Genomic DNA, 27176 nt, shown 5'->3' with positions numbered 1-27176 from the left:
CTTGTAAACAAAATAAATATTACTTTCTCGCGTTAAATTTTCCGCCTGCATTAACCGAGAAACGAGCGATAAATTTATTAACAAAAAAAAAAAAAAAATGAGCCGTGTAATTTTGGTTTCAAGTCCCTGGTTATCCGCGAATTTTTGCCCGTTGCCTTCCTCCCATCGATTGTACTCGACACTCTCGAGACGCACTGCCACTCGTTGACGATGCTGTATCACCACCCTTCCTCTGCCCAGATCGTTAGCCGACGAAACTCCAAGTGCGAGACGAAACGCTTTATATCTCGACGGTTTTGCCCGCGTGAAAAACCATACCGATAGCGAGGAGCACTTTGCACTTTCGTCGTGTACAGTTCTTGCAAGTTCGAATCTCCGAACCCTCCTCCCACGCGTGTCGTCGAGCCAGTGATCCACGAAGCCCCATTAACCGCTCTACAACCATCCGATTCCCATGGTTGCGGCCCGATACAATTTTCACAATTGTTATCTGTACAGAGACAGAGAATAATCGAGCCAAAGCTGAGAGGATCTATCGTTTATTAACACTAGAACTACCAGGCTCAGGCATTTTCGATGGTCTTTTTAAAGCTACTGAATTTTAAACATTGAATCTGCCTAAATTTTCGAAATTATGAATGCAATTTTTGAGTAGCATGTATAAATTATACACAATTGTTTCACGTATCATTTGATTTAGTAACGCGTGAAATATTTTTGCATTCCATTGAAAATAGTATCCGATATCGAGGTTTAGTGTTACCAACGCCTCCGTTGCAATTTGTGATGAAAATTAGTGGACTAGGTACGTGTATATTAATTGATTCGCCCTCCCAGTCTCTATTTTCAAAGATACAGCGTATAAGGAGTACGATTCGAGCGTCGGTAGTTTTAGTGTTAAATCCTCCGATCTTCTAACTCTTTCGTCCCACATGGAAGACCTGTAGGTACCCCATGGGAATCGAAGGGTTGAGGAATAACCTCGCCCGAGTAACTTGGAACGAAATCGATCCTCGTCGATCCCGGCTCGAGGACACCGTGACCGAGGGGCTCGGTAAACCCAACCGGAAGTCGCGACAGTCGACCGCAATCGTCGGGACACGTTCTCCCGGAAGCTTTACCGAGTCCCTCTGGTCTCCACGTGTTTCGCCAAGAACTCATCGGAGATTCGAACCGTAGCTCACACGCCTCTGTTTCTCCCCGCAAGTCACACTGAAAATGTACACGTCCCGAGTTAAGACCAAAAACCAAACTAAAAGTAACTAAAACAAAAAAAAAACAAAAAATAAATAAATACATAAATAAATACCGAAAAGAAAAGACGGAAACAAAAAAAAAAATCCAGATCTTTTCTCTGTGAATGACAGCCTCTAATGATCTCTTCGTACGACTTGCAGCTCCACGGTGGCTCATCCCTCGGAATTGCCACCCTCTCCTCACCAATGGGAATAAAAATCTTCTCCGAAAATCGCGAACTCTCGATGGATTTTTGAGACAGAGAAAGAGAGATGTAATAACGAGAGACAGACTCACACACAGACACAGAGAATCGCGCACAACCAACGGAAGAGCGAAATCGTAACCCGGGAGAATAAACGATAGAAAGAGAGTGAGACAGAGGGGGAGATAAAGATAGAGCGTAGAAAAAGGATCCACGAGGAAGGAAGCGATGAGAAGTTGGGTCTGGGGGTGGGCAAGGATGAGAAGAAAAGGAAACGCAGGAGAAGAGCCAAGAGAGACAATAGACTGCCGAGCACTGTAGCCTCAATTTTCGACTAGCCGATATATACATATATATATATACATAGACGTGTATGTATATAGATATCTCTATACTATATATATATATATTATTATACATAACGCTGTATACATACGAGGGAGAGAGAGAGACAGAGGGAGCCTAGGAGGAAGGACACACGAGTAGCCAATTATCGACGAGGGAGCAGCCGATCACAAGCGATCGGTATCATTTTTCTTGGGGGTTCGAGAGTGTTCACCGACCGAACCGAAAACGGTGTCGGATACCGAACCAGGGGGAGACGAAAGCGAGAGGAGAGCGTGTTTAGTCTGTAAGGGAGCGTCGAAGAGACGGGCCAGTCTTATTTTTTTTTTCTTCCTTTTTTTTGTTTTCTTTTTAGATTTTTCACGCGCCGGGAGGAAGGCGGCCGCGGACCCCCTCTTTTAGGAAGAACCTGTACCCCCTCTCCTATTCGATTTTAACGTGTTTTTGCTGGATAACAGAAGACGAGGGAAACGTTGAGTGTAGAGCAGAAAAACTTAGAGGTGCAATTCATGGACGATTTGGTATATGTGCGAGGTGTGATTACTTGTATGTCTTAAACAAGATGTTATCATGTTTTTGTAGAGTCATCTTCAGGATCTCCTACAGTTGAATTTATCGAATAAATTCATAAGTCTGCTGATCACTTCAAAACCGAGACCTGCGATTAAGACTAAATTGGATTTTTGATACCTGAGAATTACGACGATATTTGCAATGGAAACTCTATCGAGTTATTCAAATAAAAACGTATGGAAACTTATATATATATACTATGTACATAGAGTTAAAAGAAAGTGTGTAAATATTGAACTACGATATAATCTTTTTTGCTTGAATAATATCGTGAAACTCGTTGTTGAAGAAACGTAGAAGATGTGTATGTGAATCTATCGGACCTAACACCACTTAAATTTAATGAGTAGTGCAATGTACGTACGAACATCGTCGCAATTTTCAAATATCAAATATCTGTTTTGTTTCCAATCACAGCCTTTTACTTGATAGCGATCATTTCCATTCTTTTCATGTATTTATTCAGTAAATTCGACAACAGTCTTCTTGAAAAATTTCACCTCTGGGAACTGTACTATTTTTTCTATTAACGAAGTCCACTGAATAAGGGATCTCTAAACTCATCGAGCATCTACATTTAATATTCGAATGGATTCTTCACCATCCAGCAAGAACGGTCCAAAATAAAATGGAGACGAGTTAGGTTTTCTTATAGATAAACTATCTACTTTCAATTGCGCGAAGAGATCTGGAAACATTGTCATGTAATCGAGGAGTGGTTCACTATGTTCTCGTATGCCTTTGTAGTGAAATGGCAGTTCACAACTAAACTCGCACGCGAAGAAAAGTAGATACTAGCTTCCTAAGCAAGCGAAAAAATCGACTAGACCAGAGCGAAAGGTTCCAGGAACCTCTATAGAATTGCACTCGACTCCTGAGTCGATTGTTTCGCTTACGCCTGGACCAAAATAGCGAACGAGAGGGCACAAGTTGAGCCCCTTTCCTCCCCTCTAGATTTTATTGTCGGGAACGTTCTGCAATCCGATTCTTCGTCCAAGAAAGAAGCCGACCGGAACAGAAGACATAAGGACGCGCCTAACTTCGAGGAGCTCCTAACTTCGAGGACAAGTCTTGCCAGGATCTCCAAGGAGTCGAGGATCGCGATCCCTCGAGGACTTTCGCGGTTTTCAACGCCAATCTTCGCTGCGAGGATTGGTCGGTTGTAAAGATCGACCTCGGAGGGAGCCTAGATTCGATTCGAGTTCTTCAGGGTTGGCTGAACAGGTTGCTAGCCCTCCTGGCAAGGGTAACAGACGTAACGATGTCTCTGTTCGAACGATAACCGCGAATCGGGGTTGTTGCACCCTCGTAGCCACGTCAAATGGCCCTGTCGTCGCGACTCGATGAAAGGTTACGTCTGCGACCCCTGTGAGTCGGTCGACTCGAGCGGAACAACTTATTCTGCGTCGCGTTTAGTTTGATTAGCGAACTTCTGTCCTGTTCTGAGTTTTCGGTAGAGAGACGCTCCAATCGCGGAGACATCGCGGCGGAAACGTCGACTCGAACAGGACTCGATCCGCCTTGGATCGCGATCGAGCGACTTCTCTAGCTATCTTTCAGGAAGCTTCTGTCCAGGAATGCTCAAGAGTCGCGTGGATCCTCAGAACTCTCGCACGGTCGTAGATCGCGCGATTCGTTTCGTTAATTAAGAAAACTACGCTCGTATCCTCGAGAGCATAGGGTCTCCGAGAACCCTCCTCGCGTAAATAGCTATTCTACGTTTATAGTTTGAGTGCGTAAAAGTGCTTCCGTGCGAGATCCTTGGTTTTGGCTATCCAGGCCCAACGATCGCGAACTTTCCTTCCTTCGATCCTGTTTTGCGTTTGAACGAACGTCCCACGATCCCGATGGCGCGTCCTTCCTTCGGGGGACGACGAACCATCGTCGAGCGACCATCACCGTTTCAGGTGAACGTTTCCTTTCCCGTTTATTTCGATTCAGACGCAACTCCCAGGCCAAACGAAGGACGCACGGGTACCCATTAGTTACGTTCTGAGTGTGATTTTAGTTTAAGGAACTTAGGTAGCCAGTAGCTCGCGGGGATCGCTCAATGGCCCCCTTAGGTAGCGATATTTAGCTGTAGCGGATACTTTTGATTTTGTAAATGAACCGTAAACACAAGGCACACACCCACAGAGGCAGACATGTGTTCTCTTTTTTACGCAGACTAATTTCTACTAAGGATCCCGTTGCGAGGATCGATAACAATGTAATCGTTTAAGTACTTTTTAGCGTACCGCGTCGAGGCGGAGGGAAAAAGACAGACTTTCGAGGGAAAGAGAGGGGACAGAATCGAACTGATTTTTCAAAGGATCCGTAGATCATTTTTTGTTTGTTTGTTCGATTCGAGGACTCCGAAGGGAGATCGTCGCGAGGACGATCGTCTTTTGTGAATACACCCTGATATGTTTAGTAGACGCACACTACCGCTCGGACGCCTCGGGACGATCGTGTTTTTCAGGAGAATATTTTCTTATTCGATAAGTCGATGGTTAGAGTAACGTGCGTTTCAGACAACTTAACCGAGGTTTCAGCTATCCACAAATTAATCAATGCCGCGACGGTTTCAAATGCATTTCGAACGCGTTAAACAAAATCGTATCGATCATTTTGTTGCCAAGTACCTGGCACCTCGCCCAATCATCGAACGTGTACCTATCGTCTTAGGTATCGGAAGATTAAAATTCCTACCGAGTTTTGTTAGAAAAAATACACATCCTCGGGCTTTCGAGCAGCAACGTAGATTCTTAGCGATTGTTCGAGCTCGCGGCTCCCTTCGTCGGGGTACCTCTTGTAATTAACCATGTAACGAGTCGGTCTCGAGCGAAAGAGCGCTTCTCTCGTCATTTGTAAATAGGTCATCAGCGCGTTCACCGTGTACATAAACTTTTAGTAGCTCATGAATCGAATCACCGCAAAAGCGCATACCGCACCACGCCTGGAATTCCCGTCGCGTCTGATCGCAGGACACGCCGCGATCCTTTCCAGCCGGGAACACTTAATAGGAAAACTTCTCCGAAACCGCTGGATCGCATTTTTTTTTTTTTTTCTTTGTCAAACGACGTCAAACGTGATCGTCCAGCGTCAGACGCCGCGAGAATCCGACATGTTCCACCGGGTCCTAGAAACTTGGACGAACGAAGGTGTTCCTTCAGGACTTTCCCATGATTTTAATGATCTCGTTGCTCCGTTGTAGAAGGAATCGTTCGAAAAGAACGCAAAGTCGTTGACTCGAGATTGAACTTGCATTTGTACTTGGGGACTGTCCATAGATTCGTGCGCAATTTTTGTGAAAAACGAAACGACGTTGTACAACTTTAATTATTGATTGAGTTTTAATTCATAGCGGATCGTAGGGTTTCGTTTTCGCGATAGCGTAAGGGTCCAGTTTAGCCTTTCGCTAGGATTCTTGTATGTTCGAAGGCATTAGAAAACATGTTTATATTAATTAACGCGATAAGTGTATAGATGTAGTTGGTATCGATCGATAATATTCAACGAAATTTTTCCTTAACCCATTAAGTACTACGTTATTGTTTTTCAATGTACTATATGTTAGAAATTCATTTCTTAATGTTATGGCTTGTACTATAAGTAGAACTTTAGCACTTAGAAGTAGGTTTATACAAACATTTTTTTATGTATAACTCGACGTAGTCTTAATAACGTAGGACCAGAAAGGTCGAACGAACTTCTGCTGAATACGATATTTTTGTATTCGTGGTACATTATTAATAAGGTTGCAAAAAGTTACAGTGCACTGTGTTCGAGTCCCAAATCTACACCCTAAAAATCACGTGGTATTCCAATAAATTCCAACACCGTTTAAAAAACAATTGGAAAGTCCTCTGCATAGGACACCGGTACTTAATGGGTTTCAAAAACTTGGTCAGAGAAAATTGTACAGAGTTGAAACAGCTATAAACAATTTTCCAACCATGTTCCGCGAACTCAGAGACACGCCAAATCAAATGGACGCACGATTTTATGGACCGACCCTACATTTCGCCACTTTTACACAGTTCGTTTTTCTTTTTATTCCATTTTAAATAAATCCCCCTCCTCCCACCCACTGTCGAACCTCGCGAAAGGCCTGTCGCGTTTTATTTTACGTTTCGAATTACGACGTTTTTAATCGTTCAGAGCCTCTCGCGAGCGCCCCGAAACTTTCGTCCCAAGCTGGTCGAGTCCGACGAAAAACGAAGCGAATCAAGCCAGAAAAGAAACTCGTTCGTTGCCCCTTTTCCCCAAAGATAAGTCCTGGAAGAAGAACTCTTCGATTCCGGTGCAAGTTTCGCGGCGATCCGAATTCGCAGTTTAATTAATCCCCCCCGGGAGGAAGCGTGGAGATGAAAAGAGAGAAGAGAGATCCTTTTAAAGAAAAAGAGAAAAAAAAACAAACAAAAAACGAAACAGTGCGAATGCGCGGCGTGCGAGTGTGCGAGGGAATAATGTACGTATGCGTGAAAATTAATGTTTCCTATTAAACGATGAAAAAAAAAATGAACACAAACACACACAGTCACACACAGAATTAATACGTAGATAATTACTTAACGGGAAGATATGTAAATACGTAGCTCACTGTAGCTGGTCAGTTGGGCATTTAACGAGTACCGTCTCGAGATACGAGACGAGACGAAAAAGTGGTAAACAAAGCAAAACAAAAAAAAAAATGAAAAATCATAAATACAGAGTAGGAGGTGAACCTCTCTCTACGTCGCGCTTACACATTCACAAACACACACACACACACTCATACACGTGAAAATACACAAAGGCACACGCGCGGTGTATACGCAGGCATTTTGTTCGGATATATACGCGTTTGAAACTTATCGCGTGCGTCAGCGTTGGTCTCTCTCGACAGAGAGCCTCGAACAAAGACGGAAACAATACCGGAAGTCTAGGTGATATAATGCATATAAGTCGTAAGTTACCTATAGATAACGAGTAATTAAGCGACAAGACAAACAATCAAACAAAAACAAAAAAATAAAAAAAACTCCACGTATACTCCACACTAGCGAATATGCCTTCATTATGGAAAGTGGCTGGCACGAGATGCACCGAAACAAATAAAGTTGCTACGGATCGAGAGAGAGAGAGAGAGAGTAAACGAAAAAAAGAATAGGAAAAAAAAAGAGAAACCACGAGAAGAAGAAAGCACGGAGACGACTGCAAACGATGCTTGTTTTCTTTTTTCCTCTGGTCTCCAGATTTGGCACATCGTTTACCGTCACCCTCGCTCTTCCCTCGACCCTTCTTTTCTTTTATTTTTTCTTCACTTTTCCTTTGTCGACCCCCCCCCCCCCCCCCCACAACTCTTTGTTCGAAACGTTTCCTTTCAGGTTCACGCCCGCACGTCGAAAGACACACCGCCATCCCCGTGTTATGCGTTTTCTGTGTTCTTTTGTGCACGTTTAGTTTTTTTTTTTTTTTTTCTTTGGAGAGACTTGCGAGTAGAAGGGTTCCGAGATGTGAAAGTCGTTCTCTTCCGGGATCAAGTTAGAACGTTTTATCGGTCGGAATGGTTAAGTTTACGTCTAGGTATCGAGTTCAAGTCGAGTATCCAATGGTATTAATTGGAAAGTGTCAATAAAATCACACAGCGAGTCTCTCCAAATTCTCCATTGCACCAGGTGAGTCTAAAAAGGGGGGTCACAAGGGGTTGAAACCAAGAAAAGCGTCCCAATAAATACGCGCCCCACGAGCGATCTACTTCTTAAATAAGGCCAGTTCTAGATAAATATTCTTTCCTCTTTTTACATTACAACACGAACAACCGTGATCGGTAATCGATTATCAGATAATCAGACGAGATTAGCTCTGAAAGATTACAAACCGCCGATTCATTTGTAAATTGCCTGCCTCGGTATTGCTATTTCCACCAATGATGTATCCTGCTTAACGAGTAGAAATCACGTCTAACAATGTAATGGACCTTCCATTTTGCCTACAAAACTAATACAAGCTTATATAATTGCACCTATATAGACATATGAAATTACGTTAAGCAAGGGGACAGATTAAGTTGCTAACAAGGTGTCTGTACAATTAACGCTTTAATTCCGACCGTACATCAAAAGCCAACCCTCGACATCACGCTTATTAGGATTTCCTCTCGGTCTCGATTGTGGCCCCAAATTTTAGCCCCTAATGTCTACCTATCCTGTTTAATTTCTTTTTTTTTTTTTATCAATTCGTTTACGATTCACACACGCACACACCGATCGGCCAAGCAACGAGGCAAGAGTCGTTATTCCCGTTGTTCGTCGACTTTTTAATCCAGGAGCCAAGCATCTCTCGTGTTTCGCCTGTACGGTGAAATCGATTCGATCGCGGGACAACCGCGACAGAAGAAAACGTGACGACCTGTCGTTAGTAACTAAGAGGCCTTAATATATTGCGTTTACGGATACACACACGTCGGTTCAACTTAAGCGTAACACTTAGCATAGACGATATATACACAGGATGTAACCGGTTAAGCGCAAGTAATCGATAGTACGGGCACGATTCACGAGATAGGATCTATTTATCGCCTCTGGGACCCCGCGACTGTGTCGAGATTTACTTCGCGGATGAAAATTCACTCCTCTGGGAATATTGGAATCAGATGAACGTTAAAATTCGGATCTGGGTATAAATTGAATGATCCGGTTCGGTGATTCTCGAGCCTTTAGCAAGATATTGTTCCAAAGTTCTAGAATTTGTGGTTGGAATTTCATTATTTTTTTTTTTCGGTTTGCTATCCATAACCAAATAGATACAAAAATGTAAGACGTAACCGTGGCGCGAAAAGTCGAGGACAAAACTCTTTTTCTATGAATAAAAATGAGGAACTTCGTTCGGGTCGAATGTTGAACAGCCTGTGTTCAAAGACTTCGGTGTCGGTCTTCGAGGATGTCTTGCGACCGAATAAATCGATGCAGCTTAACGAACCTTTGAATACGCTGTAGATTAAATTTAAGTATTGGTCTAGAAACATTTGTAATATCTCGGAGCTCGCCGTTCAGGAGAAGAGAAGTCTGACGTTATTAACCATCGTTAATAATTGTGCATTCTATGAAAAATGTAAGTTTAGCTTCATAAAAAGGTTCTAAGAATCACTGATCTAAAAACAAAGAATTCCTTGGAACATTCGATGCAATCGAAAGTATGTTTCAAAAATGACAACAAAAAAATGTGTCAATTTGGAAAATCGTTGGTCGTAGAGTCTCAGATCGAAATGTAAATGCAGTGCTTCGTTCCGATTCCCAATCGATCGTCCAGCCTTGGAGTCTAGATCAGAGATGGGCAGGAATTTTCTTCAAGACTGTACAAATAAAATTCGCTATATTTCCTTCGTCGCGAAGACCGCTGAAATTGGATCTTCGTTAAACAGATTTGTTCAACGTCGTCTTTTACCGAAGGCGTCCTTTGAATCTATCTTGTACACAGACGAGGGTCGCTATAAATTTTCCATTATCGAAGAGGTCTGCTAAAATCCCCCGACGAGCCACCAACCTACTTCTCTTACGAAGAGAGTCCCAAAAAATTCTGTCACCCTACACCGAGGTACCACGTGCCAGAAATCGTCAGTAATTTATTCGTGATTGGCAATTTGTATTTAGACAAAAATGTCGTCCGTCACGGCTCCGCATAGACGTCGCAGAAAAAGGAGTCGTCGCGCGCATAAATGTCGCGAAGTCGTCGCGTTTATGGCGAGCCGTAAACCGCGCGCGTAACGCGAATGAAAACGGAATACGCGTGTGGGTGTCGCAATCGTTTCGTCACCGCGCGAAAGGTCGTGATTTGTTCGCAACTTCGACGTGAAAAAAACGCTAGCGGCGGGCAATAAAACGCACGTGCTTCTGCGCCGTGTCAAGGACTGAAAACAAACCGACCGGCGCTATTTTCCCTGGGAAGTCGCGCGATGCACCATTTTACGCAACTAGGGATCGCTTCGCTCCCGAAACGTCGTCTGAAAATATCCTCGGACAGTCGTAACTCTGTTTCCGTCGTAAACGGAATGTTTATCGAATGCTGGGAACGCATCCTTTCGCAAAATTTGTTTACTAGTCGGCTGTAATGGTAGTACGAACGTGTTTTCCTTCGGAGATATTAGGATTTCAGTTGGGTTCTGTTGTAAGCATATTTGAATCGTGTGTCTTTTTAGAAAGTATTGCGTCAAGCATTTTAAATCACTGGAAAAGTCTCTAAACAAGTCGAAACGTAAAATAAACGGTTTCTAATTATCGTGGAATTTTGTTAGTATCCAAGAATATTTACGAATATTTAATACGCGAATGCTGGAATACTAAAATGGCGCAATGCGCGTGTCCGCCATCGGCGAGCGATAACACTTCTAAATATCTAACCCAAGAGCGATCTGACTAAATCGATCAACGCGGAATCGCGCGAAGCACATCCATTTTGTACAGAAACATCAATTTTTCATACGCGTAGTTCCCACGATTTCGCGTAGTAGCGTAAGCGAGATGAGGAAGGTTAATGTCATTCGCACGTGCCACGATTTACAGCGTATCTCATTCTAAAGAAGACTCTACCGATCGTAGTTCTTCCCTGGACAAAACAGTTTGCATCAGCACTGCCAGTTTATCACTGTTGACGAAGAGATCGCCATCGAACCCATTGCTTTTCGGTTGCTTTCACGATTCACTCGAGTCCCGTTCCACTTCGTACGTTTGGAACGAAGATTCTTTGAAAAGAACGTTTCCCCTAGTTTCCCGAACAGTCCTTCGGCTCTAACTTCGAAGCGGCGAGGGGGCAAGACGTAATCCACGATTAGGATTACTAAGAAATCGGTTACAAGAAACTGATTTAAAAGAAAAGCAAGTTAATCGTTGCTGATTCGTGATTGCGAATTACGAAAATAGTTTTTCACCCGACAATCGCGGGTGATACTGCAAAAGTAACGAGTGCCCGACTTTGTTTCGAAGTCGGAACGAGCTCAACCGGCCGCTCGAGGTCACTTCCCCCCACTTACCGACATCAGACACGCCCCTTCCGCGTCACGCGAGACGCATGGACCTATAGGACAGTTTGGCGGGGATGATCCCTCGCTCTGAGCTCGAGCGGCCGATTGAATTTGCTCCTATCGTAGAAAAAGTGTCAGAGAAAGTAACTCGGAATGAAATTTTCGTCGCGTGCGTGTAAAATCTGTATAAAGGAGAACCGTTGGATGAGCTCATTGTTAACCTTGTATCGGATAATTTTCCTCGATCGTGAACCGAATGAAAGCATTTCCAGCAACGTTTTACACGATAAACCTTCACTTAGAGTGTTGATCGATCCCTTGTATGACTAACAAATCGTTTCTTTTGTAAAATGTAAAATAAAATTCATGCAATAGGAGGTTAACACACCGTGTAAATATTAGCGTGTAACCTCGAGAATTCGCGTACCTTGAAAGTAGCCCGAAGCCTTTTCACAATTAGCGGATAAAGACAAACGAAGAAAATGGATTAAAGAGCCAGGAGAGAGATAGGGGTGGTCGAGTGACGATGGTAGATTAACCAGACGTAAGAAAGGAAAGAAGATAACCCTCGACCGTTGTTGTACATAGTTAGACTAGGTACCTCGATTAAGTTTCTAAGGTTTTAGTCGTGTAGGTAGTGTACTTAAGCTCGAACTCGACGTTTCGAGGGCAGGCACGTATTTTTTAGGATAGGAATCGCGAGACGAGCCTCGAGATGGGAAGTTTTACTCGTTCTTTGCGCGGTTTTTCTCCCCCCACCCTGAATCTAGGTTTGCGCGTTCGCTAATCTTCCATTCTCGGGCTAGGTTTTAAGCGAAAACTTACATACACACACACACACATGTACACACACACCTTCGACGAACATTGCGCGTAAAAGCTCGCCCGCCACGATTTTTCCTTTTCGTCGAATCGTTCTTCTCGCGTCGGGCGAGGCTCGTTTTTACTACGATATAAAAATAAACGATAACAAACAAAACGCAAAAAAAAAAGAAAGAAAGAAATACATTGAATTAGGTGGTAATTCGTAGAAATTAGGCTCGACGATCCGGCACTTCTTGACGCAGAAGACCGATTTAGCCTCTTCGCTCGCGAGGATATATTTTTTTTAACGTATCGATGGCATGGTTTTACTCGCAGAACTCGCCGTTGAGAAACCCGCGTTCGTCGACTGACGAGCCGCCCGGTATAGACGAATCGCCGATCCCCAGACTCGCAAGAATTTAAATAAAAACGCAATCCCCTTCGCTCGAACGCAATTTCGGATTTCACTGAATATTTCCCGAGAAAACCAACCGACGATCTGTCCGAAAGAGTCGCGGTCGTATCGACAATTAAACGAAAAATTGCGAGTGCTCGATCGTTGATCAAATCTGATCGTCTATTTAAATGTTCTCTGCGTGTCCCCTGTTCTTGGTGTCTTCTACTTTGTAAATACGCTAATAGCGATCCATCCGACGGAGTCCCTCGCGTTAACGGAGATAACAGATACGAGTAGAATTCACACACCCACGTTTTTCATTCGCAACATTCGAACACGAACGTAACCGAATGGAATTCAACTGGTCCTGGACCGACCTTCTGGTTCCTGCGATCTGAACTACGTTAGAGAGAGATCGACATCAGGATTATTCACTGTGATTTAGGCGATGGAGTACCTCGCACTCTATAGATAACAGGTATAAAATGCATCTGTACAGGGTCTACGCTCTCAATTTTTCAGTTGCAAAAATTTAAAAAAGATAATCTGAAACACAACTACGTAAAGCGTAGCAAGATACGATTTGCAACAGTTTGTCGCTATGGAATCGAAATCAACTGGTAGCTCGAGGCGAAATTCCTTGTTTAATCCCCTGTATGGTTCTGTGGAAAGTCGATAGATGGAGTAGCAGCGCGCTCACGACAGGTACGCCCATCTTGACGTCGAGGTAGGGATAGCCCCGCCCGCTCAGGCGTTGCTGACGGGATTAGCCGCGCCCAGTGGCCTTGAGCGACCAATTGATTCTCGATTGTTCCCATAAACAGAAGATCATTGCACATAAAACGACTTTGGGACTCCTTGCGCACGGTTCGCGACCAGTATCTCTTAACGAAAACGAGTTAAAGAACCGGGCTTTAAAGGCGGATCCCCAACTCTTCGTATGCGTTTAATTAACTAACCTTTCGATGAACGCCGACGATTAGCGCGGCGTCTGTACATAAAGCGAACTTTCGTCTGGGCGATTACATGTACGTAAAACGATAAGCGTGTGGACTCTTCTAGAACCTTTACATATTATACATATAACATATTCCACGGACGTGTATGTGTAAACAAGTTCTTTCGTGTCGACGCTGTTACACGCTTAGGAACGTTTCTATTCAGCGCATACGCGCGCGTACTCTCGGAGACGGGCGGCCGTGGCGATCGTCCGCTCGTGCTCCAACCACTCTAAACTCACGGCCAAAGTAACGTTTAGGGATGCTCGTATGCCTTCTACGCACGAACACACAACTGTACCGCGCGCACGTGGTGGCAGTCGATTAATTAAATTCGAAGCAAACGAATGAAATGAAATGTCAGTAGATAGTGGAGTAGGAAATTGGTTGAAATTGCGTCGATCTTCGAGCAGACACTCTAAATTTAATATAGGATAGAATCTTAAACAGTTTTGGAATCTTTCCCTCAACCCTCCTCTGCTTATACACAGAATTATAAAAAAGTTCACCGAGGTTTGAGAATATCCACTGGCCCCGTAGCCACTGTTTAATTTCAGTGTCAATTTAAGAAATAAACCGAATAGAATCTGAAAATAATTTCTTTCTCGAAAAGATAACATAGAATTCCTGCAACCTATGGTCACGAATTCAACTAGGGTGAACCGATTAGTCAAACCCACCCCGTGCGTGGCGCGTTAATGTTTCTCTTCCTCTTCCCAGCAACTTCTTCGAACTTTCCAGCCAATAGGAGCGTGGTATCGCGACGTAACCGCCAGGAAATCGTCGTCGCCCTCCGCGAGTCTGTATTTATCATAACAAAACCGCTCGCGACGAGGCGGATCCGTGTATTATACTATCCTGTACCGCGACCGTAGGTGACGAGACTACTCGTAGATGACATAGGGAAACGAAGTAGAGAGGCTGATCTCCGCCGTGTAATTTTTATAAATAAATGATTAATTGTAAACAGTACAAGGTCGTCGTAACGCGGCGTTATTATTAAAAATGGCAGAGGACAGCGATACGAGAGCACACACCTTTGTAATATATAACGAGAGGGCCGAACGGGCGAAATGGAAAGCATCGTGGTCGGGTGACGACGATTTCCTGGCGAGCTTTAATCGAATCGAAAAATCGAGGGGACAAAGAAACGCGATATTTTTCAAGATTTTTCTCCGTGAACGTTTTACACAAAGTCGAATAGTAAAAGAGGGTGAGAAACATTCCCACACACCCTGGCAATGACAATGAGAGATCGAACGATCGATCCCACGCTCGTTGTCGGCGAGGTTCGAGGTGGTTTTCCTCGATACTTTCTAGAAAACACGTGATAAGACTCGAGGGGCCGTCGTAACACGAAGGCAGTGTACTCGATTGTAAATAGCAAGAGCTGTAAAGGGGACAAGACGATTGAACGAGAAAAAAAAAAAGATTATTACATGTCGATGCCTATATCTGTTTAATCTACGTAACGAGAAGGAAGCAACTACTGCTGGTCACTATTAAACTAATAACTAAACGCAGTTTACTCTATCTGTGTGTGTCGGTTTCGATTGAACATAGATTTTGTATCACCCTTTTTCTCCGTGTATGGTGTGTAGCCAAGGGGTCGACTTCGGGGGACACGGGGTCGTTATGGTCGGCGGGAAATGATCGAACGCGTAGACACTCTGCACGAATGTGGGTCAAAATTTGCATTTGGATTCGAATTCGACACAGGGTATTTCATGAAGTGTGCGTAAGTGTAGACGCTTTTTTTTACGAGTTTACTATCATTGCTTGTAAAGTGAGAAGCTGCACTTTATCGATCGATCATAGAAATTTAGGTTCTGTGGTCTCGAGTCACTCGAGAATTTTACGTAAGAGAAAAACTTTTTACCTGAAGAGATGTGGAAATGGAGCGGACGTGGTAGCAATGAGGAGGGAATACTTTTGGTGACCTTCGACGGCCAATTGAGCGTGCTCCAACCAAACCCTGACAGCTGCTTACCTCTTCGAGCAGGATGGTCCAACCTGGTGAATTAAAAAGTTACTTAGAGTCACCAAGATACTCGAAGAGTTACCTTCCCCTTTATTTACTGCATTTCTCAAAAGTTTTTAGTCTAGCGTCCATCTTATGGTCTTATATCATCTTATAGAGTTGTCTCTAACAAGCTTCCAAAAGACGAAAAGCTTGTAAACTTTATAAAAGTGGACTTGAAGGTCACAATAGATTTCAAAGCGTTTAATTAATACAGTACCATGAAAAAATTGACGGTAAATAAAGGGTTAAACTGGTTCGGTTATAATTATACATAATATATGTACATATTATATATACATATTATATATAATATTATATTACATTATAAATAAGAAACAAAGTCACATGGGGATAGATTCGTACACGAACATTAATCGTTATTTCTGGCCAAATTGCGACCACATTCGATGAAATACCCTGAGGTACTCCGCACTTACGCGATTGTATATAACGTCCGCGGGAAATCGCACCGGTTTTTGGTGGCGAAGCTCGCGAACGCGCTCGATGATTCGAAGAAACGCCCCGTTTCCATCGAAATCGAGCCTTTGATATGTAGATTAAATCGTGTCTTTCACAACTACGTAGTCCTTGTAAATCGATTTGCGATAGAAGGAATTCGCGTTTTTTCGAAACTAGCTCGTAACTTTTAACGTACAAGCAAAGGAGCCATACATACACCCACCCCCCTTTTTCGCGAGGGGAAAAGAGGGATTCGAACACGGAACTACTTCGATGTACGCTTTCGATCAACGCGCGGATCACGATCGCATGTCGATATTTAAAGATTGTATATCGTGCACATGTCGTAGATGTGTCTACGCACCGGGTGTGCTGGAGACCACTTTTTTGAGACACCAATCGGGGCGAATTACTCGGTAAACGAAAAACGAAAAGGGAAAAAAAACAAAAACGAAAAAAAAAAAGAAATATACGGTATAAGATGGTTTCAGTGAAAAATTAAAAAAAAAAAAAAGATTAATTCTGTCTCAAGCTTAGATTGTGTCACCGTGTTTTTTGATACTTATCGGAGATATTGTTAAGCGCATCGCGAAATGTATTCGAAACCATACGACCACGAGGTTTTACCAGGCTGCAACGAAATCGTAGCCCGAGACTTCGAGGTATCGCTTCGTAATCGCGCGACACGAGTCGAACACCGAAGAAATTGGTGTTAAGCCCTTGCGTTCTCTGGTATTAGATGTAAAATACACTTCGCGGGATTTGTGGTCGAGGAGGTATACGTTTTCTTCGAGGCGAAAATAAGTTACGGTTTCTTATGCGGTGAAGAGACACGAGGTATTTTAATCCGTAATTACGCTTAGATATTTATTCATTCTCATAGGAGATGTATACAATTTTATACGAAGTGAAAATTAATACTCGAACCATGATAAACGACAAATTAGTCAGGAGTCTTGAATTCGAAATTTGAATCTATGAAATTGTTTTCGTGGCTAGTCGAAAACAGGGTCATTAGGAAAAATCTATCAAGTACGTTAACTACCAGTTTTTTTTTTTTTTCTTTAAAATATCACGAAAACAATTGCGTAATTTTCTTTCGAGAAAAACTGGCCATTCCTCGCTCTTAGAAAAAGGATACCGCCTCGAGACCGCGACGATCGATCGATACTCGTCGATATAATGCACACTTGTCGTCGTAGAGTCGAACTTCACGGAAGTAGTAGTCGATTCCAGCCTAATCTCGAGCGGCGCGAAGTCGTGCCTCGATAACCTTTCGAAAAATAATCAAATCGTGGAAACACCGAATCAAAAACAAGAAAACCACGGGGGGAAGAAGAAAATACAACGTGCGCACGCACGCACATGTACACTTAGACAAAACAAAATAAAAGTGAGACATGACGATTAAACTTTCCAGATGAAATATCCTCGATCGCTGGTTTAGATGCACGCAACGTACACGGTTCGTTATCGCGATGCCAGGAGCGGATTTAGGCTGATCAGGAGACGAAGACGTTGATCACGAGGGCAGGATTTTATTCGAACAATGGATAACGAATGTATCGGGCGTTTAGCATCAACAGGATTCGTAAAATGAATAAATCTCTTCCAAAAGAGCGTTAAGCTATTCTAACTAATATCAAATCTGGAGAATATTATATTTTATTCGAGGCAAATTCGAAAATTTCCTGAAAGAACGTCCGTTGTAATTAATTCGCGAAGGTATAAATAGCTTGGAAATAATTGTTTTGTTTGAAAAATAAGATAAAATTCATGCTCTGTGGAATTCAGTTCTAAACAGCATTAGAAAAATGTTGAAAGAATTATTTCTTCTATGCTTTAAATAAAAAAAAAATCAGTAACTGAAAAGGGCCCCAAAGTCGATGCTTCGTTTGCTTCATGGTAGATCAGCTCCTGGACGTCGCGATAATGACAAGGATGGGTTATGTAAATTAAGTTTGTAAGATTCTCCGACTAGTAGCTTAAGTAACGATCGCGTGCAACGAAGAATCGAGAGCCCATCTGTAACGAAACTTTTTCGTTTCTTAGTTCATCGACTTTAGCTTTCCATTCGAGTAACTTCTCTTGGTTGGAAAAATTGAGTTGGGCAAAATTTTGTTCAAATATCGGGCAACGGATTCGTAAAGCTTAAAAAGTATTAATTCATCTCACGATTCGAATTGGAATCTCTATCGAACAAAATAATAAATCGAAGTCTCTCTGCCTCTCATTGGCGATCTAAAAGTTTATTACTTACACAAGAATTTTGCCCATCTCCGATTCCTCGTTGCACATGACTAAAATTACTCCAGTTTGTAATAATTAGACAACGGACTTTTTGTATCGTTAAAAAAGAAACGAGAAATGTTGCTCTGTTATCCAAAAAAGAAAAAAAAAAACAAAAAAAAATTAGAGTAACGAGTGGTTGACGGTGATCGTGAAAATTAGAGAAAGCGAGATGCACTTGTAGTAAATAAATTCAAGGATGAAGTAACGATGAGAAAAATAAACAATACCATCGTAGAACAAGTGAATCTCGATCTCTCGTGTTTGCAGTGGCCATTTCCAACCACCTCGGGCTCTAAATTCTTTTTTTATCGTACATGCACCCTCTCGGATCCGAAAGTTTAATCGACCGTTCGAAATTCGAGGCGTTTTTTGGGCTTCGGTGACGAACAGAGCGTGCGCAAAGGGCGACTAGAGATGCGAACGACGAATAATAAGGACAAAACCAGAGCATTGAAGACTGGCAATCAAAACTAACGTAGGCAGATTATAAACGTAGATTTAATCCAGTGTCTAGCACGATCGCGCGCAGTCGTCTATCTAAATATTTCGAGAGAATTCCGTTTCCACGTCTAAATTCAACAAATGTTAGAAAATAAAATCTCTCTCTCGAGTGAAATTAAATATCGAGAAAAGCGACGTAAAAAATTAAACGAAAGGACACGTCGATGGATAGAATTTCGCGTATTTTGAGAACTTCGTGTACAGAGTACCCCCGTCGAGTTAGAATTTAAGGATCCGTAGACACGATCGTGCTAGACGGGGATAAATCATCGGCGAAACTAATGCAATTCTACGCAACTCTCCTTCGAAAGAAATAGATCGTACAGTTTTGCGAGTAAAATGCACGTCTAATGTAACGCTAGTGAGTAGATAGGTAGGTACCTGCATTTCATGAAATTTAACATGCTTGAATAGCTCCTCAATAAATCGTTATACATGTTTTGATAAACCTGTGTTTGTTTCTTGACCCTTTCTAAAACGAACGAGACAATGAAACGATTCAGTGGAATTTAATTCGTAACAGTCGCTGTCATAACGAAACCAAAATAAAAATTGAATAGGATTCTAAACTCGAGGTACACGTCTACTTATTAGAACAGAAATAGAATCACCAAACTGAGAGTTTCCCATCCTCAATAATTTTCTTCGAAATCCAACAAACTATTATTCTTATTCCTTTCGCTCTCATCACGTCTTCACGATACCAAATATTTATGCAAATTCATATTCTCACAGACACAGAAAAATAATTCCAACGTAAATGAAAGTGTATCTCATCTTCTGAACAGTATAACGTCCGTATTATTATTGATATTTTGTATATCTTTTTTAATTTCTTGTACCTTCCTATCGCGCTGAAACGCGTTTGAGACTGCCGTTGAATCTAGTCTCGAAATTGAAATTCTCGATTCAACCTCGCGGCTTACGCGCAGCAAGCGCGTCATACCGTCGCAGGGGGTTCGTAACCGACGTTCCACCGTGGTAATTCGTTTCCGAAGAAGTTAAAACGGCGGCTATACACCCCGGCTAAGGTCGACTACCACGGGTGAACTTCGTAATTTTTTCTGGCGCACGTGCAAAAGACTCTGGTGATTTTCTGTTTCGTAGAACCACGTTTCAGAGCCTGGAAAATCATGCGATCTCGGACGGAACGGGTCACGGGGACACGAGGGAATCGCGGCAATCGGGCAGCACGCCGATTGGCAGCCAGGACATTGACGATAAATGGCAGCAGCCTCGTGGAGACATTGCGGCCGGGGCGATTCTAATCAGCCTGTCGGACGCCATAAGTTACGCTGTTAAGGAGTCGCAGATAACCCCACGAGAAAATAATAAAGCCTAATGAAACTGTTTGCAATGCTGATTAATGATAAAGGGAAGCGGGTCTTTGATTACACGTGGGCTGGGCCTTTCGTTCCTTTCCTTTCTCTATTCGCAGCTAATGTTATTAATACGCAACCAGTTTCCTCTCGGTTTCTTCTACGAGGTGGACGGCTATGGCGACCGACTACGACCGATCCTCGAGATCTGTCTATCGAACGTCCAAACTCTCGCCGTTCCTCTCGATGTCCAGAAATCTGGTGGGCTCGATCTTCTGGTAGGTAAGTTACGATATAAAAGGCAGAGAGAGTCTTTTCATATTTTTAATTACTCTAATTTGGTGCTTCTGAATTTTGTTCGAATTAACGAGATGTTTGAATGATATGCAGATTGAACGCAGATTTTTTGAAGAATTTATTTGAGATGGAAATAATCCTTTTGTGCAACTATCAGGAATATATATTTTTCTCGTATTTAGAAAGTTTTCAAAATTTCATTTAGTATCCCTTTGTACTGTTAGATTTACCGAAAAGTTACTTCCGTGACTCAGTTATTTTGTGTCCCAGCGTTTATATAAATAGACAATCTAATTCCTTAGATGTTAATGTACGCAATTCAATAATGTAACATTCGACGTAAAATATCGTGTATGTATTACTTATTAATAAAATGGAAGAAACTTTTGAGACAACCTATAAGCTAAGCTTAATCTTCATTTTACGTGATGTAATGGAGGCTGTTATAACTATCTTATCTGGTTGGTGCTATCTATCCACTAAATTTTATCGAGTCGATTTCCAGGAATGCTCTCGACATCGCGAGTTCTCTACCTGGTGGGATTCTCTACGAGAACACCTCTTCGAGGATCGACTACTCAATGGCGAAGTGATTGCTCGAAAAATCCATCGAAACACCCCTCGAAGAAACCCTTACATTTTTTAAATATTCATTTCCATTTATTACCTATTCTAGGATAAATACTATTATTGATAAAAGCTAATATTCTACCTATTTATAGCTCGTATGAAATAAAGTAGGGAGCATGAACAATAATTTGTATCGCAAACACGTCAAAATATTAGAAATATACGAATAGAACTAAGTAGGATATAAATATGTAAAAATATGTGAAACGTGATTCAGTAATACAAACTACCCTTAAGACAGGCGATTAAGAATTCGCAAGTCTGTTACGTCACTCCCTTACACATTGTAAAAAATAAAATGCACGTTCGTTTTACGGCTGTTTTATCTTTGCAATCGAGATATTGTACCAACCTCAAAGAACAACCAAAGAGGTAAGCACAGTTTGTTGAACATCTTTCCAGGTATTCCAGTATAGTGTGTAGACTAGACGTGCTATTTTTATTATTCTCGATGGCGTAAAATCGCGTTGAAAAATGAATTACAAAAATAACATTTCGCAAATAATATTATTATAACCGGGTGAAATTTAGAAATAATAGACACACACAAACGATGTTAATTTTATAGTTAGAATTAACTACAGTATCTACTATTTTTAATCTGGAATAATATTTCACACAGCACCGGTTAGTATATTGTTCACCCAAAGACACGGTCGCGATGTTGCTCACGCGAATGGTTCGAACGCGACTGAACTGTCTTTGTCCTTCCCCCGTTGGCGAAAATTTTAATTGAGCCAGGCAAGGTCGCATACGGGGATAAGAAACCAATTAGAAAATTCTAAGAATCGGAGCCGTGACGTAACATCAACAGTGTTGCGGTGTATGACCTCGGTTGGAATTACGTATGTTGTTATTAGTTAAGGACTAGTTCGAAGCTGCGACTAAGATTTTATATCGTTCTTTCTTGTAGTGTTTCACTTATTTTCCTGTCCTATTTAATTTCTTTACTTTTATTCTCAGTAAATTAAGAATCGAATTAAACACCTTCTATTGTGTGTTTTGTATGCTCACCAATTTTAAAAACAACAATACGTTAACTAAACTTTAGTAAATCTTAACGTGGATCGTCATATAAATATATAAATTCCTCTGAATAAATTAAAAAGCCGCCCATATTATTTAATTTTAATGACTTACATTTAATTACTAATCGATCTAAACAATTCTATATAATAGGGTATCTAATCCTAGTCTTAAATTAAAATTTTATATAAAAATATAACGTATAATTATATTTTAAAATTAATTTATTGACTTCACCAAAATTTGTGTTAAACAATCGTAATATTAATTAAATTAATTAATTTATAAACTATGCAAAAATACTATCAATTGTGTATTCCCATCATAAAGCATTACTAACGAATCTCCAGAAAAATTAGGGATCGTCTAAATAAAAGTGTCTAAATAAAAGCATACAAGAACATATTCGTTTCACAAGTACCCGAAAAAAGTGGACATGGAAGTTGTTAATGGTGATGCATGTACTATAAAAAAGACTCCACGTTGAAAGGATTAATATTTAAAAAAAAGATACGTGCGTTCCCAAAACATGCATTAACAAATGTAATATATAAATTTTGACCAAACTCAACGGTATTTGAGAGCTAGAATTGATAACAAGACCTTCCAGAGTGGAAGAGTTGCTTAGAACAGGAAGGCTCGATTGGAATGGGGTCGGTTCGAGGACGAAGCAATTTTGCGAGGAATCGACGTGGTTTGCGTGCCGACGACGACGACGACGGTGACGCAAGCAATGTTTACAGGCGTCGCGGCGATAAGAAACGACGCGACGATCGCGTTCGCCATTGCGAAAAATGAGGCCCCGAGAGCCTGCTTTCTTCAGTTTCCTCCTGGCTCTCTAAGATTACGTACGTGAACGCCGGGAATACGCGCGAGACACGTGCTCGCCCGGCGGTGCTTTTTAATCTCGCGCTTTCATCGGCGTGCGCCCGTTCCCCGCCTCGGCATCCTTGGGAAATTAAACGCTGCGGCTTGATTACAGAGCTTGGTAAAATATTATTTCGAACAACGAAATAACAGTAATGCATTCCGATATAACAGTGCAAGTAGAATTGTTTACCGTTGCTTTTTAAAATGGCGCTTCGAAATTTCAGTTGAAGGGTACGGAGACCGGTGGAATCTCGTTTGAATATTTTATTTTTAGTTTGAATCTATAGTTAAACCATTATTTTAATGGTAGTTTATCTTGTTTTAAGGAGTTAGAAGTGGAATTTTCTCAACAAGTCAGCTGTGATCGACGAGTATAGAAATAGTTTACTTGATTAGGTTTTAAGCGAGCCTATTACGGTTCAGTTGTGCTAAAAAAGAAGTGCAGATTGTGTTTTTTCGCGATATTGCTTGGTAAATGGAGTTCAAGTGGAACGCTCCAACGATAAAGATGTGGAACGAGTAGAATCGCGTTATCGAGTGCGCGCGTTCGTAAAGGTGTAGAGAAAAACGGCTGCATCTCGAATGTGCAGTCTTCGCGTACGCTGGTTCCAAAAAAAAAAACGTCCGTACCGGCACGAATGCATTGCAGTCATCGTCCAAAGGTTCGCAAGTCGATCAGTAAAAAGCGAAATGGATCTACCGATTTCTTGTTCCAACATAAACAAGCTAGCATTCAGTTTTAATTGTATCGAGTTATTGTTTCATTGATATGCCCCAGGAGTGGGGAATTGTTCTTCGAACAGTTTGAGCCTTATCGATGTTACATCAGATTTGCTATCTGTTTCATTCGTAATTGCACACAGAACTCGTCAGAAATACAAAAAAAAAAGAAAAGAATTAAAAGCAAACTAACTTTTTTTAGAACCTAATCGCCTGGACCGATTCAGATGGGACTTGGAGTAGTATCCCCCTAAATAACCTCTCGAATGACATCGGACACGTTTCGTCGCTATTTCTTTAAGTTTCCGTGGAGTTTATTCTCGGTGTGCTTCGAGGCTGACACGAAAATACTCTCGGCTTCTAGCTACCACGGAAGCTACCAGCTTCTCAGTTTCCGCGCGCTCTGTCGCTTCATTGACAAAACGAGTTTCCCCGCGCGACTCTCGATGACGCAAGCGAGTGTTTACGATCAACACGTGCCACGCGAGAATGAACTGCGACCGGCCACTCTCAGTTACGTTTCGAGCGCTTCGCGATTCCACTCGTCCTCGCGTTCTCCGCGGCTCGAATCGTCAAAGGGCGCGAAACGACGACTTTCCAAAGACATTCACGAGTGTTTCGAGAAATTTCCACAATAAACGAACCGTCTATCCGCTCCAAACTCGCGTTTCTAGCTGTCCGTCGTCGGCGGAGGACGCCTTGAAATAACTCAAGATAATCGCAAGGATAATGCGATTATTCGCGCTGCTTGGATCGATCCTGTGCTTCGAAAATCGCGAATATAAGGAACAAGATGGGAGAAGATTTATCTACAGTACGAATCGATTCCGGGATTAAAATTTCGTAGCTGTAAGGTTGTATGCTTTTCAAATTTGAAGTTTCTTCGTTATTTACCGCGATACATCCTTCTGTTATATAAGTTACTTTGTTGAAAACCAGTGTGAAATTCACGTCTTCTTTTCCAGATTTACAATTTCAACCCCCGGCCAGTTCTATCCTTCATTTTCCAATCTGTGAATATTATCCTCGCTTTAATAATCAATTCTTTTCGATATTTTACGAGTGAAAAATGGAATTCAGTGTATCCGTGCTTTCTTGATAATAAAATACGTTGTCAACAAATTGCAGCGAGATGCACCTACTCTCAGTTATGAGAAACAACGCGATCGCAAGTCCTCCCGTCGTAATAAACTCTACGCGTATCAAAGGCAAATGAATACTTTCGGTTTCTTCGACAACCACAATCCACTTTCGAGTGTCAAACTTGTCAAAAGCTATTCCTGCCGTGTGTGAATCGATTCTCCGACCCAAATTTCGCGCTAACGAGGTCGAATCGTCGACTGCCTCTAAATTTGTTTCGTTTACTCATTCAACAGCCTCTTACTGCGGTTACAAGAAGGTGTACGAGCCTGCAAAAGGTACCGGGTACGATGAAAGTGACAATTGTTCGTAATTCTCGAGCTTAGGAATGTCTTATGCTTGTTATCGTTACTGTTACTGTCGCGATACTTTTCCTACAAAAATAAAGTGGCATTCGCGTTCCTCGGCAAAACCTATCGTTAAACAACAGCGAATGTGATAGACTCTTGAAAAATAACGTCACGGCAAAGTGGAATGCAAAACACTTAAAATTATCATTCATTCACAGTCTCTCGTTTGCTCGGACATTTACAACGCGCGACGTGGAATTCATATGGAAATCAGAGATTCCTCAGTGCCATTTGGAACTGCATTTACATTGTTTCATCGATCCGTATTCCGAATTCCTTCAACTCAAGGTCTGGCGAACCTCGTTAGCTGAACAAATTATATTTCGAATAAAAACATCACTCCAAATATTTCCATGAAAAACTTCACAGTCATCTGTAATCTAGCTTTCGAGTTTCCCTACGAGATTTCCATTCTGTAAATAAAGTGTGTCGAATTTCGAATCGGAATGCCAAGGTGGAAATCGCCGGGCCACGGATGGAGGAGTCGCGCGAAAGTCCCAATAGCCGTTTAAATCGTTACTTCGATGCGTTTCGATAAACTGCGCGCACTATCGCGACGGGAGGCGGCGAAACGCTGACGACAGTGATGTAACGGTGGAAAATAAAGCGGTGACTCGTATGGATATTGGTACCGTGTGCTGGCGCACGCGTAAACACGTGATAGCGGACGGCCAGCGTGTGTGTAACAGGGAACTTTCCTCGAATTTTGGGAGCCAGTTTTTGGGAAAACTTCGACCGGGTGCAAATCGGCTCGACCCGCGACCCAAACGTTCGAAAACTCGTTGCTCGAAAGTCGCGCCGGTTTCCCGCCAATTCCTCTTCGGACTTTTTGTCTCGTCAGCCGTTCTTCGACCGGATACAAACGTTGACCCTGATGTGAAGTTCACCAGTGCGAGGAAAATGTATCTTTCCGTCCGTAAACTGTGTTTTTACGAGAGCAATGCCATTCGAGCTAACGTAGAAGAGGTGAGGCTTCCGTGGGAAGAGTAGAGTTTGCTTTAATCGATTTTTTTAGTTCTCTTCTTCTCAAGAAACCTTTTAGACATGTCAATTTCCCAAATTTACCTAAATTAGATAATAGGTTTCACGTTTTCAAGTAAATATTTCATTATAAATACATGCAATCGATCCCAAAAATATTCGAACCTTCTATGTTCGTTGAGGAAGTTTGTCTAAATTAAATGATAGATCTGATGTTTCCAAATAAATGTTTCATTATAAATATATATACAGTATTGTCTCGAAATAATCAACTATCCCCACGTTTTTGTTTGAAGATTAGTGGAAAGAGCACAGAACATGTGTAATACTATTAGTTGTACGTAACTTGCCACTATACCGAACCCCTTGCTTTTTCTATGGGTTTCCTCTCGTCTCGCTCCAGAATAAAGTCAAGCCGAATACCATACCTCCCTCGAAATAAGCAACTCGACGGTCCCGACCGTGTTGCTTATTTCGAGACGATACTGTATGCGCAAAGTTTATTCATGTATATATAATTATAACGAAACATTTATTTGGACTCGTCGAGTCTGTCATTTAATTTAGCCAAATTTCTTCACTAGGCATAGAGAGGAATACTTACAGGACTGACCGTATATAAAAAGTCATTTACGAATCGACCCCAATGGCATCGGAAAGAAATACATCATTTTTGCCCGCATCTCATTTAAAGTTCGAACGAGTCGGGTTCGTTGACCCGCGCGATGATTTCTCCTTTTCGAGGAGCGATCCTTAACTCGGTGAATTCCGTTGAAATTCGTTCCGAATCGTTGCTCATGGCCGGTTGTGTCGCGTTTCTGGCCCTTTTCCCTCCCGTCGCTTCGTACGTACGTCATCGGCGAGCGCGAATGCAAGAAGCGGTCGTTAGCGTTCGCTGTGCGCGATAAGGCCACGGTTTCGACCTCCCGACGCGGGAACTTGAAAACGCTAATGAGTGTCAAGAGGTTGCCCGAGTCGAAAATAGAATCTGACGTGCTGCTCGGGAATGCTTTTTTAATTTAGCGCG

The 27176-nt window shown here is 42.1% G+C and overlaps 1 protein-coding gene and 1 long non-coding RNA gene across 7 annotated transcripts in view; one reads left to right on the top strand and one right to left on the bottom strand.

The window, feature by feature from the left end:
- Positions 1-19385, bottom strand: part of LOC128880913 (uncharacterized) — a 64077-nt gene extending 44692 nt beyond the window's left edge. Inside the window, exon 1 of the long non-coding RNA XR_008457938.1 lies at positions 15421-19385. This is a non-coding gene — a long non-coding RNA (uncharacterized LOC128880913). The remainder of the gene's footprint in view (positions 1-15420) is intronic.
- Positions 1-21360, top strand: part of LOC128880901 (serine/threonine-protein kinase NLK) — a 189514-nt gene extending 168154 nt beyond the window's left edge. For 2 of the 6 annotated variants that reach the window (XR_008457933.1, XR_008457936.1), the window contains 2 exons: positions 19924-20417; positions 20938-21360. Coding sequence is in view for 2 of the 6 variants with exons in the window: in XM_054131454.1 (XP_053987429.1) it covers positions 19924-20158 (235 nt within the window). In the remaining 4 variants the exon portion in view is untranslated. Of the gene's footprint in view, positions 1-1397; positions 7636-19923 lie in introns of those variants that run through there. The other 4 variants (XR_008457934.1, XM_054131456.1, XR_008457935.1 and 1 more) reach the window with 3 other exon arrangements.
- The last annotated feature ends 5816 nt before the right edge of the window (positions 21361-27176 follow it).

Source organism: Hylaeus volcanicus, chromosome 8 (genome assembly GCF_026283585.1).
Source record: "Hylaeus volcanicus isolate JK05 chromosome 8, UHH_iyHylVolc1.0_haploid, whole genome shotgun sequence".
Classification (NCBI taxonomy): Eukaryota; Metazoa; Arthropoda; class Insecta; order Hymenoptera; family Colletidae; genus Hylaeus; species Hylaeus volcanicus.
Note: the sequence above shows the minus strand (reverse complement) of the source record. Positions and strands in the feature narration are given on the sequence as shown.